The 15,625-nt window shown below is 38.3% G+C and overlaps 1 protein-coding gene across 1 annotated transcript; it reads right to left on the bottom strand.

Annotated features, from left to right (window-relative positions):
* Positions 1 to 2,783: 2,783 nt before the first annotated feature.
* On the bottom strand, positions 2,784 to 7,731 carry TAG1 (membrane bound O-acyl transferase (MBOAT) family protein). Its single transcript, XM_079053730.1, has 16 exons — positions 7,075 to 7,731; positions 5,705 to 5,785; positions 5,545 to 5,618; positions 5,344 to 5,419; positions 5,195 to 5,262; positions 4,933 to 5,056; positions 4,757 to 4,855; positions 4,565 to 4,666; positions 4,346 to 4,482; positions 4,181 to 4,262; positions 3,813 to 3,833; positions 3,626 to 3,688; positions 3,500 to 3,547; positions 3,342 to 3,404; positions 3,204 to 3,257; positions 2,784 to 3,117 (listed from the first exon to the last, which is right to left on the bottom strand). Exons 1-16 carry the CDS (start codon positions 7,453 to 7,455, stop codon positions 3,013 to 3,015), a joined length of 1,578 nt encoding a protein of 525 aa, XP_078909856.1. The 5' UTR covers positions 7,456 to 7,731; the 3' UTR covers positions 2,784 to 3,012.
* Positions 7,732 to 15,625: the final 7,894 nt, after the last annotated feature.

Here is a 15,625-nt window from a genome sequence, read left to right as displayed (position 1 = left end):
CTGAGATGGATTACTTACTTCTTTATGTTGATGATATAGTTTTGACATCTTCATCTACAGAATTCCTTTAACACATCATTTCTCTTTTAGCAACAAAGTTTTCCATTAAGGACCTATGTGATTTATCATACTTTCTTGGCATAACTGCAACACGGGACAATAAGGGTATATTCTTATCCCAACGCCAATACGCGTTGGAAATATTAGAGCATGCTAACATGATGAATGCTACCCATGCCGCACACCTGCTGACACACAATCTAAATTGGATTCTTCTGGCGAGCTGGTTATAAACCCGACTCTCTATCGCAGCCTTGCAGGTGCTTTCCAATATCTCACATTCACTCGCCCAGATCTATCATACACAGTTCAACAGATATGCCTATTCATGCACGACCCTAACAAACCTCACTTTCATGCTCTCAAGTGCATTTTGCGTTATGTTCGCGATAGACTGGACTACGGGCTTCATCTTCATCACTCCTCCACTACGAGTCTTTTTGCCTATTATGATGCAGATTGGGGGGATGCCCCGAAACATGTCGATCTACCAGCGGTTACTGTGTATTTTTGGGTGACAATCTCCTATCTTGGTCTTCAAAACGCCATCAGACAGTCTCTCATTCTGGCGTAGAAGCCGAATATCGTGGCATGGAAAATGTAGTAGCCAAAACTTGTTGGTTAATAAATTTGCTCCGAGAGATACACATTCCTCTCACCAAGGCAACCATTGTCTACTGTGATAATGTCAGTGCAGTTTACTTGTCTACTAATCATGTTCAGCATCAATGCACCAAGCATATAGAGATGGACATCCCTTTTGTGTATGACAAGGTTGCAACTGGTCAAGTCAAAGTTTTTCATGTCCCTTCCAGTCTTCAGTATGCAGATATCTTCACTAAAGGGCTCCCTACATCTTTGTTCACCAAATTTAGGACCAATTTGAGTGTTTGCTCTAGATCTCCCGCTCAAACTGCGGATGCGTATTAGTGTATATATGTATTGTATTGTATGTATTAGCCCATTAGATTGTTAGCCCACTTATAACCCATGTATTATGCTCTCTGTTTGTATTAAATGAGGATGTATCGTATAAACCTATTATGGGAAAATATTGTCTTTTACATGGATTTCATGCTTATTTGACACAAATATATGCATCCGCATACCTGGAGCTAGTAGAGACCATCCGCATTTGAGAAATTTATGCGTAAAGCATCAACTTTTAAAGACACTTCAAGAAAAATGGCGATTCCACCATTTTGGATTTGTGATGATCAATTTGTAGCAAAATTATATGTTTTTTTGGACCTTTTTAAGTAACTTTTTGTTCTATTAAGCTCTAGAGATTGAGTGTAATGTAACCGATATATGTGTAATGCACTTGCACCTTGCAAGTCACGGTCTGGTCTAGAAAATTTTGCCATAGTAGACACTAGACAACGAAGGTTGGAAGACCATGAAGAATCATATAGAAAAAGACAAATATGGTAGCAACCTCAAGGTTCTATGAGTATTTATTTTTTGTCCAAAAAGATGATCTAGTCACATGAAAAAGAAATACTTTGTAAAGATATCAATGAGAATGCAATTTTGATTTTTTTTATCTATAGCAATAGAAAATATAGTGTTTTACAATGTAATGTTGTAAAAGATTGAAATTTTATACATTTTAAGTTATGAGAGTATTTTTATCATTTTATTCATTCTTCTTTTTTCTATGAGAATTTTCAAAAAATAACCAAATTTCAAACCCAAGTGCCAAAAAATCTTTCTTTCCTAAAATGACCATCGAGCCCGCAAAAGGTCTTCTGCAGAATAGGCATGCCCTCTGCAAACTCAACTTTAATTCAAATTTTAGCAATATTTTCGTAAATTTACATGAATTCGCGGTACTTTACTTGAGTCCACAATACTCTATCTGTGGACTAGGGTACCTTTTGCGAACTAAACAATATAAATTCCAATATTCAGTTTTTTTCCGTTTTCTTTGTCTATTGATTGTCATGACCCTCTCGTACAAACAATAACAAAAAATTAGTTCATATTTCTTAAAACGAAAGAGTATTTTATCTGATTTTCTCTAAAACGAAATTGTTTTTTAATAAATTCTTCCATTTTATATCAGAAAGAAAATCATAATTACTACGGTGCTGATTTTGATTTCTCATTAACTTTTTATACATTTTTATTGATTTCGCAGAACTGATACCAAGTCTGTAGTACCGACATCTACAGATTCGTTCGTCTTCTGCAGAATCGATCTTAATTTTTTTAACAGATCGGTTCTTCAGAGAGTGAATTCGCAGAAAGGCTTCTACAGACTCGCTCTTCTTTTGCGGGCTGAAAATTGAAAATGAAAAATCTAGCCCTTTAAATAGATTGAGTCCGCATAAGCCCCTTTGCGGACTTGATCCTCATTTCTGGAAATGGGGTTTTTTTGGTTATTTTTTGGTACTTGTGTTTAAAATTTGGTCATTTTTGAAAATTTATCATTTTCTATCTACCAAACACCATTGATTAATGACTCATTCCATTCCGGTTAACAGCCAAAATCAACAATGGAATGTAATGATCCATTCCATTACATCATTCATTCCATTACTTAGTCATATTTGTGGTTTCATTCCTTCCAACCAAAAAAACCCTAAATTTGTACTTGAACAAAAGCAAAAAGTCAAGTTAAGTTGTATCTTGGTGAAAAACAAAAACAAAGACTTCCATTTATTCAGATTTTGTTAATATATAATTAATTTTTTGTTTTGAGGATAGGATTTATTCAATTCTGTTGGAAGATGGTTTTTGTGCATGCAGATTAAATGAAATGGAAACAACTTATATCAATTTATACATGTAAAACCTAAGAGAAACATTTGGACAATAGCACCGACTTTAGCTGATGATAGTATGTTGATAACTACTACACTTAAACATCTACCATCACCATCATCATCATCATCATCACACTGATATCAAACTTCCTACAAAATTGGTGCCTTTTGGAGAAAGAGTTTACTTGCTTTTCACCTTTTGATTCATGACGTCATGGTAGTAGAGCAATACACACATGGGTTGACCAAGAATGCTAAAAAAGCACCAGAATATTATATTTCCCACCTGTCATCATTCAATCATTCATTTTCTCATCAGCTCAACTTAATTTTCAAAAAATTTAAAGTTCCACAAATAAAATAATACAATACCATTGAGTTTTGAAACTTGCGCTGCAAGTAATTCGTCAGTATCACCAATGGAACCTGATACAAACAAATGAAGTTATAGATTGATAATACCATAAACAAAAAAAAAAAGGGAAATATTTTTTATTATATATATTATACCTGAAACATGATCCCGATAAAGGCCCAAAACTTGAAAATGTGGCAGGGAACAGCAATACAAAGCTTAACAAAATAAAAATAAAAAACAAAATGAAACTCTAAGTAAAAACTGGTAAACAAAAGGAACATCAATACAAAAAGGTTAACAAAATATATACCTCATGGAACACAGCAGACATGAAAAATGCAATCAAGATAGCAGCACCCTGAATACACACACACACATAATTATTATTTACAACAAATATAAACAAAATGAGAAAAAAAAAATAGAAAATCATTACCTTAGGGATCCCATTACGCAAGCATGGAAAATAAAGATGTCGTACAATCCATTTATGAACAGGCTGCAACAAATTGAACACATATTTTATTATTATTATTATTCAAAGAAGAACATAAAAACTACAAAATGAGAACAGTTTTTTTTTTTTTTTTTTTTTTTTTTTTAAAGTTTGACATTGGGCTCACCATATTCCATAGTCTCCAATACTAAATCAGCGCCAACATAGAAACAATGCAAAAGTCAGCAATACAATAAAATAAAAGAGTAAATTACATTTTGGGTCCCTGAGTATTGCTGTTTTTTGCAATTTTGGTCCTTATTTGAGGTTCTTGTAACCTTTTTGGTCCCTGTTCCAAGAAAAATGACTATTTTTTGCACCAAAATTTCAAAAATCAGACCAAATATAGTCATTTTAATTGAAATAGAGATCGGAAACATTACAAGGACCTCAAATGAGGACCAAAAACGCAAAAATCAGCTATACTTAGGTACCAAAATGTAACTTACTCTAATGAGATTACAATAATAACAATAAAAAATAAATGAATCTCACCTCTTCAATAGTTTGTGCATTCCACCAATCTTTATAAAATTCACGATCTCCAAAACGAAGAAGCTCAGCTAGTATATTTAACCTATCATGAAAGTAACACATGTCAATAGACTAGATAATACTGAAAAAAAAAATATGAATATATAAATTCCAAACAAGACTTACCAAAGGTGGAAAAAGCAGTAGAACATACAGAGCCAAACATACAAATTTGGAACTGAAAGCTTTAACACACGTTCAATTGCATATAAAATGTCTCCTTTCAATGGATGTCGAGAGTTTTTGACAATTGGATTTATATACTGCATATAAGAATACACTTTGAAATTCACAATAAGAGAAAAAGAAAAAATGTTAATAAAAATGTAGGTAGCATAGGCTTACTTGTTCAATTATAAATCCCATGAACCCTGTAAATATAATTAGCTTGATCATTTGGCGTAACACCCAACCCTTTCTAATAAATGCAGTCCGAGGGTAGCTTATCTACAAGTAAAATTTGCCTCAAAACACACACACACACACAGACATGAAAAATATTAATGAATTTTATAATAGTGAGAAAGGCTTGGATACCTGGTAACATAAAGTAGGAGCAACCATGAAATAAACCAAGCTTGAGAAGTTGACATTATAGAAGTATTCAACATTTGAAGACATTGCCTCAGCTTCTTCCTAACACCAAAAGACCAAAATACCCTCATTATATATATAATATATTTACCAGAAAACACCACACCTCTAAATTTTACCTTAGCAGTTGACTTCACAATTGACCGCATGTCATAATTTGCATGCACAAAAGAAACCAACTTCAACCAATTAATGCAAGCACAAAGCATCAATGATACGCCTGATAGAACAACTGAGTCAAACCTGCATAACTTTATAAAATCACATGACAATAATAATAATATATTGTGGAATGTTTTCATATCATTTTTCTTTTTCAAATGACTATATAAAAGCAATAATGAATTTGTACAAAGCATTTAATGGTATAAACAAACAGACCTCAGAATCATGAAAACTGGATACAGAATTGCAGTTGTAGTTGTTAGAATATGGAGAGTGATTACAACCTACAAATTACAAAACTAATCAGATTAAAATACTTTTTATACATTTAAATATATTTTAGCCTTATGGAATAATTTACTTACAGGGTCTGAAATACGTTTTTGCCATGCCAATTTTTCAACAATATAGGCAGTAAGCGGGAAGAATGGAAGAGTGAGGCTGCATGAGAAATCAGAATTTTTTACATTAAATTTTTTTTTATATAAAATGGAGTAACTATTTCTTATATGGCTCTGAAATTTTATAAAAATGAGTCAGAAAGAAAGCTTGTAAGAATATTTTACCAGCACATAAGAAGTGGCCAATCTCTCAATGATCTTGAACTGAACCAAAAATTGGAATTTATCAATAATCCATACTGCAAAAGTAATTTTGGGTTATGTTATCAGCAGCAATATAAATGATTTATAAAAAAAAAATTATAATAATATTACATAAGTTTACCTTCATCAGATTCTCAATGATGAGTCGTCCATTGACTGCAACTAGAACCACTATGCAAAGGTTAAAGAGTCCTGCATGACTCTGCCAAAGGGTTCTAATTAGCCACTCCACTTATATGTCTTAAATAACAAACAGTAATAATTATAACATAAGGAAAATAAGTTAAAAGAATACAAGGAAATGTTGTTAAATGAATAATAACTACCCTTCATCTCAGGAGTTGCTTAAAGTGAACTTGAATAATAAATTAAAGGAAATGGTTTGTGCTAATAAAAATTACTAACAAGCAACATTAGGGTCCATGACACTGCTCCTGAAGTTAAATTATTAAACAAGCTTCTTTCCACTTGCATTATAAGCTGCTTTTATATGATACAAATGGTTCTTAAAATGATTTAGAGAAGGACTTGGATAAAGGTGGGTTTCACACTAAATGACTGATAAGAGTGTATACTAACATGAGCCAGATAAGTAAACTGCTATATTGATCAACTAAATGGGAAATTCACATGCACACATGTCAAGTGTGAGAACCTCACAAGTTTAATTCATCTTCACTCATATGCAACTTCGGTTTTCTATTCAAGAAACATCATATCTTAGCCTATTAACAGCTCAAATCACACATTCAAAACACTTCATAAAAATTTTACAATCATATTACTGAAGTTATCATTGCTCAAGCATTTGAACTCTAGCAATCGAATATCAAGGGCTGGTTAAAAGAGGGAGCATAAATCAATTTCAGTTGCTATTCATCAACCTATATGGATCTACCAAAATTTCTTTCAAAGGGGAATCAGAAACCTGTAAACTTGAGCTGATGCCATAGAATACAAAAAGCACACTTGTCTGCCTAACCTATGATCCATGGAGATATGATCTATCACAAAAATTACTAAGCACTCTATGCCATAAATTTCCCATTCTTTGGGTTCTATTCACAAATAAAAGTTTACTCTCTCAAACTAGATGCGCTCGATTGTTGCAAAAAACAATTGAAGTCAATTGTAAAGCAACTAATAGTCGATTAGCGAGCCTAAAATCTTTGATACATCCTCATCATACTAATACAACAGTTCACGCATCATAATCAAAACACCGACAATCTGCAATCAGCCCAATATACATAGCAGAATGATGCGTAAATCAATTAGCGTGTATCACTTGAGTTAGCTCTTCCTATCCTTATCCAGAATTGGCCATTGAACGAGAAAAATGGCTACCTAAATTGGATTTGAAGCTCTTTCTACTCTACTGGAACCACGACGGAGCTTATATCGCATAAATGAAAATTAATTACCAGAATATGAGTAACTGGCAACTAAACAATAAACAAACAAATAAGTAAAACTGAAGAGAAGCGAAACCTGCTTGAAAATGGCGTCAGAACTTAGAGGAGACTCTTTAATTCTGCGATGAGCTGGAGAAGACGGTCGATACGCATAATGTGCCACACTCGTTTCACCTCCCTTTTTAACTTCTCCCTGATCTATCTTCTCTCCGTTTTCCTTCGCCTCCTCTTTCATTTGATCACCATCTCCGATCTGTTCCTTACCATTCTCATCGAAACCATTATTGAAACTCTCACCATCCTCGAACGAGTTCGTTTTCGAAGACGACGAAGAATCAAACAATTCGTCTCCGATTCCCGCATCAGCCTTGACGCCCATCCGCCTTCTTATCTCACCGCGTATAGTTGTGGTCGCGGTCGTCGTTTGTCCAATCTCAGGCGTATCTAACAACGCCATTATTAACAAATAGCTTCAAATCAAAGCAGAACAAGCGATTACAAGTAAAGAAACTGCAAGATTAATCAATAAGTAATCGAATTAAATCTTGTTTCACAGAGAGAATTTTGATTTTGAGTTCAGATCATGCAGAGAGCAATACAGAGACGAAGGGAAGGATTGGGGGAAGAGATTAGGCGGTTTATTGGATTATTTGGAAATCGTATCTGTGTGTATTCGGTGTGCGTATAAGTACAAGTAAATGAACGATGAAAATTGTGTTCAGATTCTGTGTGTTTGTGTGTGAGAGATAAAAAAGCATCCGGAGTAAGCAATGAATTTTAACATTTACATTTTAGTTTTTATAATTTTTTAATAAAATATTTTTTCTATCGTTTTGTCGTTTTATGTAAAATAACAAATATATTTTAATTTTTTTTATAAGTTTGATATTCTAATAGCTATATATTGTATTATAATTTAATAATTTAAACTGCTGTAAGTGTTATATTATAAAAGATGGCACAAAAATAGAACTATCGGTTTTATATAAAAAAAATAGTAAAATATCATTACATTTATTTAATTCAATTTTTGAAGCAACTTTATATCCTTGTAAAGAAATGACTTTTGTCATAATAGAGATACATATAATCATGTAAAAATAATATTACTTGAAAGTCAATTTAAATATTTCCATAAAGATGTAGGAGTAGTATATATTTTTTATTGAATATTCAAGTATGAAAGCCTTTAGGTTCGCGTGTAATACATTGTCTCAATCTATAGGTCATAAAATAGGTGATGACGACTAAAGTGAATTGGTCAAATTGGTAGGCCCAGTTAAAACTTCCTTTTTAATTCCACAAATAGTTTACACATTTAATAGAGGGGTAAGACTATTACCTATTTTAAGCCCCCTTCTACATGATTATCATCCCCATCCCAATTTTTATTATCATTTTAATATTTATTTTGTTTTTATCTACATAAATGATGATTTGATATTACTTTTTTATATTTATTGTACTTTTTATTTTATTAGAAACTAATTACTAAAATATATCATTAAATACTCATATTTTCATTAATATAATATTTTATTTTATATATTAATTATATGGTTATTGACAAGCATAGAAAAATGTCACCTTTGGTTTTATAGGTCTTTAAAAAAATTGACTTCTTACCCTGTAATGTCGAATATTACATGTCATTACATCATTTTGTATAATATGAAGCGGTAACTCGATAACTTGTGGTGACGCGGACATTGACATTTGTTTGACTCATGTTAAATGATATGTAATCAATTTCATGTGTACGTAAACTGAAAAAAAAATTGTTTTGGATTCGATATCTGAAGTTTACTCTGATTTTAGGTCACACTCTTACACCACAGTTAAAGAAGAGTTTTTCCATGTTAAAGTTTTCTCTTCCAATAAGAATAAGTTTTTTTTATGATCATGGGCCATTTTGAAGATAGGTTAGTAAACGAGGTGAACTGCATGGCTAACGAAAACTCTGATGTTATTTATCTGTAATTCGATTTCAACTTTAATGGTGTTTTTATTAGAACCTTCAAAGGCAGCCACTATGCCAGAAGTAGTCTGAAAACCTGAAGCATGTTGGAACCTAAAAGTGAACCTCTAGCAATCTCTAACCCTTGAAGTTCCGAAGCCAGGCTTGTGTCCGAAATGGTTATGGTACGAGATGATGGTAGAGTCTAGAGTGGAGTTTGTGGTACGAGATGAAGAAACGTTCTGAGATCATGAGTCACTCTATGCATTAATTATTCTTGTCTTTAGTTTGATGTAACTTTTCATAGGACCAAGTCTTTTTGTTTATTTGGATAATCAGTGTGTCAGAAGTAGTATTATTATCCGGTCCTTTGTATGTCAAACAGATTGTACGATGTTCCTCCTTGACTATTTAAGGAGTGATTGAATGACAAGAATATATGAAAGATTGTTCTTCCAAAGATAGCATATTTTCACATTAACTCTCTTTCACCTTTTCACTCATATCAAACTCTTTCAAACATTCTACTTGTTCATTTATTGTCTTTACCTTGATTATACTCATAGTTCTACATTTAATACTTGAAGTACTTTGTTGATTTCTATCTTTAGTCTCGACTGGTCTTGCCAGACTTGACTGGAACACATAATTATAAGCAGACATTGATCTTAAGCATTAACTCAAGGTTTGAGTTTTCAAACCTTGTCTCTGCGCATCGTATCTTTGTTCTCACAATTGGTATCAGAGCTTGACTGGTTGTCATTTGAATCCATAAGAACATATTATAGTTGATTCGAGATTACCTTGGTATTTCGATCATTTCTGTGTTCAGGATAAAAGTTCTTCTATATACCACTTTTACTCAAGATATCTTAACTTTAATGGCTGCTTATATGTAACATCCCAAAAATACAACCCAAAAATTTTCGTTTGAAAACTTTACTAAACCATAATATCAAATATTAAAAGATAAATCCATGGATCATGCGTCTCAAAGTGTCATAATAAATTTATCAAATCAACTGATGTGAAAACATATCAAAATATCCACATAAAACTCCCAGGATAAACTGAAGCTATGGTGTGTGCCATGCCATCATCCCGAGCTCTTCCCCTTACTAGCGGAAGTACCTGAAACCAAAAACTGAAATTGTAAGCACAAAGCTTAGTGAGCTCCCCCAAACTACCACATACCATACAATAACATATAAAGCAACTACTGGGCCTTGCCCACTGCATCGGACCGAAGTCCGGAAACTGCATCGGACCGAAGTCCGGAACTAACCAGGGCCTTGCCCTCTGCATCAGACCGAAGTCCGGAAACTGCATCGGACCGAAGTCCGGAACTAACCAGGGCCTTGCCCTCTGCATCGTACCGAAGTCCGGAAACTGCATCGGACCGAAGTCCGGAACTAACCAGGGCCTTGCCCTCTGCATCGGACCGAAGTCCGGAAACTGCATCGGACCGAAGTCCGGAACTAACCAGGGCCTTGCCCATCGGACCGAAGTCCGGAACTAACCAGGGCCTTGCCCTCTGCATCGGACCGAAGTCCGGAAACTGCATCGGACCGAAGTCCGGAACTAACCAGGGCCTTGCCCTCTGCATCGGACCGAAGTCCGGAACTGACTGAACATAGCATAGCATAATCATAACTACTAGCATAAACACATATATTGCATACTGCATCGAACCGAAGTCCAGAACACATAACACAAAGACATGCTTGAATCACAAAGACATCAAGCACACTGAACTACTGCATCGGGCCGAAGTCCGGAACTACTGCTAATTAAACGGGCCGGCATTGTGGTCGTAGACCCGTTCCTACTGGAAGGAAAACTCACCTCGTAACGCTGGCTGCTGAGATGCTAAATTTGAAACTGGCTGACTGCTGCTCCGGAACTCCCCGGCTACAATCCCATAAACACTAAATCAGATACTAATAACTGTTTTCAGGGTAAAATGACTATTTTACCCCTGGTCAAAGTCAACTTCCTGGTCAAAGTCAACTTCCTGGTTGACTCTACTCGCCGAGTCCTACTATGAACTCGCCGAGTTCCTGGACTCACACTTCTCTAACTCGCGACTCGACTCGCCGAGTCGGGACGTAGACTCGCCGAGTCCCTCTACTTCCATATCCTTGTTCTAACTCACTGAATCCTCTTCCACTCGCTGATTCAACTCACAACTCTAAAATCGGAGAAATCGGGAGTTTGCGCTCCGACTCGCCGAGTCCAAGAACAACTCGTCGAGTCCTATGCATGTCCTCACTAAACAGTTGATTCTAATTGATTCCAGTGCATCCAATTCATATATCTGAGCTTTTAGGGCCGATATAACACGTAAAGTTGCCAACTTTACGTACATGCATAGAGGTATGAAGCTAAAACACCAAAATAAGCTAGAAATGGGAACCTAGGGTTTGGAACAAGGCCTTGCTTTGCATAAAGGTAGCTACTTTGAGCTCCTGGGGCTCAATGATGTCCAGATCTATAGCTCACTACCCTAAGGGAGCTCCAATCTCGAGTTTGGACCTTGAAATGTCCCAAAAGTGGCAAAACAAGCATATATGAAGATCTACTAGGAAAATGAACAAGGTAGAGGCTTTATTACCAGATGAAGTAGCAAATGGAAGCTAGCTTCTGGATCTCCTTCTTCTCCTTTGCACCTTCTCTCTTTCCTTCTCTTCTACACTTCCAAGAATACACCAAAACACTCAAAATCAAGAAGGAATCACTCAAGCTCACCAATGGAGGGCTAGGGTTTTGAGGGGGAAACGCTCTAAGGGTGCTGAAGGCTGGGATGGGGGCTATAAGGACGTTTAAATAGGGTACAAACCCTAAGGATTAGGGTTTCATCCAGACTGGCCTACTCGTCGAGTCCAGGCGCGGACTCGCCGAGTAGATCACTTAAAACCCGCGTCCAACCTGGCATCTACTCGACGAGTTAGGGCTACTACTCGCCGAGTAGCTATTTATAAAAGACATTTAATAAATTAATACGTACCAGGAACGGGGCATTACAATTCTCCCCCACTTATCTTAGACTTCGTCCTCGAAGTCTGCTGTCTCTAGAAACAACTCTGGGTAGTGCTCCCTCATCTCTTCCTCGGGCTCCCACGTCCACTCTGAACCCTTGCGGTGCTGCCACTGCACCTTAACTAACTCTACTGCCTTGTTCCTCAGCTCTTTCACCTTGCGATCTAGAATCGTCACTGGTCTCTCGATATAGTTCAGGATATCGTCGACCTGAATGTCCTCCAGGGGTACCACTGCTGAATCATCCACTAAGCACTTTCGCAACTGAGAAACATGGAACGTGTTGTGGATCTGGCTGAGCTCTGTTGGAAGATCTAACCGATAAGCAACCCGACCCACCTGGGCCAAAACCCTAAACGGACCAATGAATCTGGGGCCCAGCTTGCCCCTCTTCCGAAATCTGATAACACCCTTCCAGGGTGACACTTTCAAGAGGACCATATCGCCCACCTGAAACTCCAAGTCCGAACGCCTCCTGTCGGCGTAACTCTTCTGCCGACTATGCGCAGTCTGCAGTCTGCTACGAACCTGCTGGATCAACTCTGTGGTCTTGAGCACCACCTCAGTGCTCCCGATGACCCTCTGACCGACCTCGCCCCAACAAATCGGGGTCCTACACTTCCTCCCGTAAAGCATCTCAAAAGGAGGGCGGTCAATACTAGCGTGATAACTGTTGTTATACGAAAGTTCCGCTAATGGAAGATACGTATCCCAACTGCCACCAAAATCTAGAACACATGCCCGCAGCATGTCCTCGAGAGTCTGAATCGTCCTCTCGCTCTGCCCATCCGTCTGAGGGTGGAAAGCGGTGTTGAAGTGAAGACGAGTCCCCATCTCGTCATGAAACCGCTTCCAAAACCTGGAAGTGAATCGGACGTCTCGATCTGATACTACTGTTCAGGCACTCCATGCCGTGCCACTACCTCGCGCACATAAATATCAGTTAGCTTTTCGGCCGATATGCTCTCCTGAATCGGTATGAAATGCACGCTCTTGGTCAGCCGATCCACTATGACCCAAATCGAATCAACTCCACGTGCGGTCCTGGGAAGCTTAGTGATGAAATCCATAGTGATATCCTCCCATTTCCACACGGGAATGTCTAACAGCTGCATCTTGCCGTGGGGTCTCTGATGCTCCGCCTTGACCTTCCTGCAGGTCAGGCATATCTCCACGTACCAAGCTACGTCCCGCTTCATGCAGGGCCACCAATAGTCGTGTCGAAGATCTCTGTACATCTTCGTCGCCCCTGGGTGGATGGAGAACCAAGACTTGTGAGCCTCGTCCATCAACACCTGCCGTACTCCGCCCCAGTACGGTACCCATATTCTCCCATGAAGGGTCAACAATCCTCGACTGTCATAGTCAAAGGAAGCTACTCGGCCCACAATCCTCTCACACTTCTGCCTCTCCTCCTTCAGGCCCTCAACCTGTGCCTCTTTGATCTGCTCCAACAATAGAGTAATCACTGTCATCCTCAGACATACATCCCTGATCGGGACTGCTACCGCCTTGCGGCTCAGGGCGTCGGCCACTACGTTGGCCTTGCCCGGATGATAAAGGATCTCACAGTCATAATCTTTTACCACGTCTAACCATCGGCGCTGCCTCATGTTCAGATTCGGCTGATCCATGAGGTACCTCAAACTCTTGTGATCCGTGTAAATGATACAGCGGACCCCATAGAGGTAATGTCTCCAAATCTTAAGGGTGAACACCACTGCCCCCAGCTCTAAATCGTGCGTCGGATAGTTAGCCTCGTGAGGCTTCAACTGTCTAGAGGCATAAGCTATCACATACCCTCGCTGCATCAACACTGCTCCCATACCTGTGATCGAAGCATCACAGTAAACTACAAAATCCTCTACTCCCTCTGGCAGGGTAAGAATCGGCGCCTCGTACAATCTCTGTCTGAGGGTCTCAAATGCTGCCTGGTGCTCAGGCCCCCAGCGGAACACCACCGACTTCTTGGTCAGTCGGGTAAGTGGAACTGCTATCTTGGAGAAATCCTGGATGAATCTCCTGAAATACTGAACTGCCCGAAACACGGAACTGCCTGAAACATGGAACTGCCTGAAATACTGAACTGCCTGAAACACGGAACTGCCTGAAACACGGGACTGCCTGAAATACTGAACTGCCTGAAATACTGAACTGCCTGAAACATGGGACTGCCTGAAATACTGAACTGCCTGAAACAGCATGCTGCTACATGGCTGCTTTCCAACATCTATCCAGACCTTCATGGTCTTAATTCATTCGTCAGTCATTTGAAATACCGGGTTCCCGCCCGACTGCGGAGCCCCAAGGACTCCATACTTAGTCGCCTCACACAACTTCTAAACGAAATCCTTCTTTGAAACTAACAACTACTAGTTATCTTGTCACTGTGGCCCTAGCGGCCTTCTGATCTAACTGATCGATTCCACACGTCGAATCCTGAGGTTACCAAACCACAGCTAAACGTGATTGCTACATGACCAATTGTAGCCTTATATAATCAGCAACCTTTAGCAATTCATTGCTTCCTCGGTCTCGAAACTGCAGTGGTGTCCTTACACTCCTATCACTGGCTCAACTAGATCTAATCCATCTAGATAATTCCGAAATCCAATCCATGGATTTCCATATCCTTACTGCTACACCCGAACTGGTGGGTACTATTATTCCTTCCACGTCCTAACAACACGCTCATGCTAACTACCATCCAAGTGAATGCTACGGCTACACCCGCATACTTACAACACTGTATCACTATCTGGCTGTTAGTGAATGCTACGGCTACACCTACAGACTTGCAACACTTTCTCACACTATCTGACTGCTAGTGAATGCTATGGCTACACCCGCAGACTTACAACACTTTATCACTATTTGGCTGCTAGTGAATGCTACGGCTACACCCGTAGATTTACAACACTCTGACACTATCTCATTCACTGATTGCTAATCTGAACACATCCGACGTCGAGCATACACGCGACCTAACATCCAAAACTGAACCCATGTCCTGACTGGAATCCCCAGACTGATTCCCTAAGGCTTGCTAGCAAACATTCCGAGAACGCGATCTCATCATTGGAAAATTTTTCCGATCTTCCATCTCACACTATCCTCAATCCATACAGCCTCATGGGTAGTCTTCCCTTCAGACAAGGATGCAAAACTTATCCTAGTCTCAAAACTGCTCCTACTTCTGAATCCTTGGACGATTCTCCCCCACTTTGATTCAACTAATGCCTTACAGCACACAAAACTGGAAAGATTCTCAATCCTTACCACCCATGACCAATGTGTTAGAAACCACTCTTATCATTGCTAGTGATTCAATGCTAGTCCTTCAAGAAGGTTACACAACTTCTAAGAACTCGATAAGCATTTCCCGACTTCACAATTAGGGAAATAACCTTCGCTACCCACTACTCATTCTTGGTATGCAATTGGCATATAACATCTCTTGGGGATATATTTCAAACACAAACAGTGGGTAACCCTAAATTACACTTACTCACACCCTTGGAACTAGAGGCTCTACCGTGCAGTTTCCTGCACGTACTGTACCACATCTGACCTCGCGGTTTCTCAAAACTGTTCCGAAACTTTGGGTCTCCTCCCAAGACCCTTCATTATA

The sequence above is a fragment of the Lactuca virosa genome, chromosome 5 (assembly GCF_052849685.1).
Source record: "Lactuca virosa cultivar CGN04683 chromosome 5, Lactuca_virosa_CGN04683_v6, whole genome shotgun sequence".
Taxonomy (NCBI): Eukaryota; Viridiplantae; Streptophyta; class Magnoliopsida; order Asterales; family Asteraceae; genus Lactuca; species Lactuca virosa.
This window is presented reverse-complemented; position numbering and strand designations above follow the sequence as displayed.

What these genes read in the sequence shown, in the direction of transcription:
- TAG1 (XM_079053730.1), bottom strand. Translation starts at nt 7,455, where the DNA reads ATGGCGTTGTTAGATACGCCTGAGATTGGACAAACGACGACCGCGACC. An exon ending in ATGCACAAACTATTGAAGAG is followed by an intron (nt 3,834 to 4,180) that starts GTGAGATTCATT and finishes GCGCTGATTTAG; the next exon opens with TATTGGAGACTATGGAATAT. An exon ending in ATTGGAGACTATGGAATATG is followed by an intron (nt 3,689 to 3,812) that starts GTGAGCCCAATG and finishes AATTTGTTGCAG; the next exon opens with CCTGTTCATAAATGGATTGT.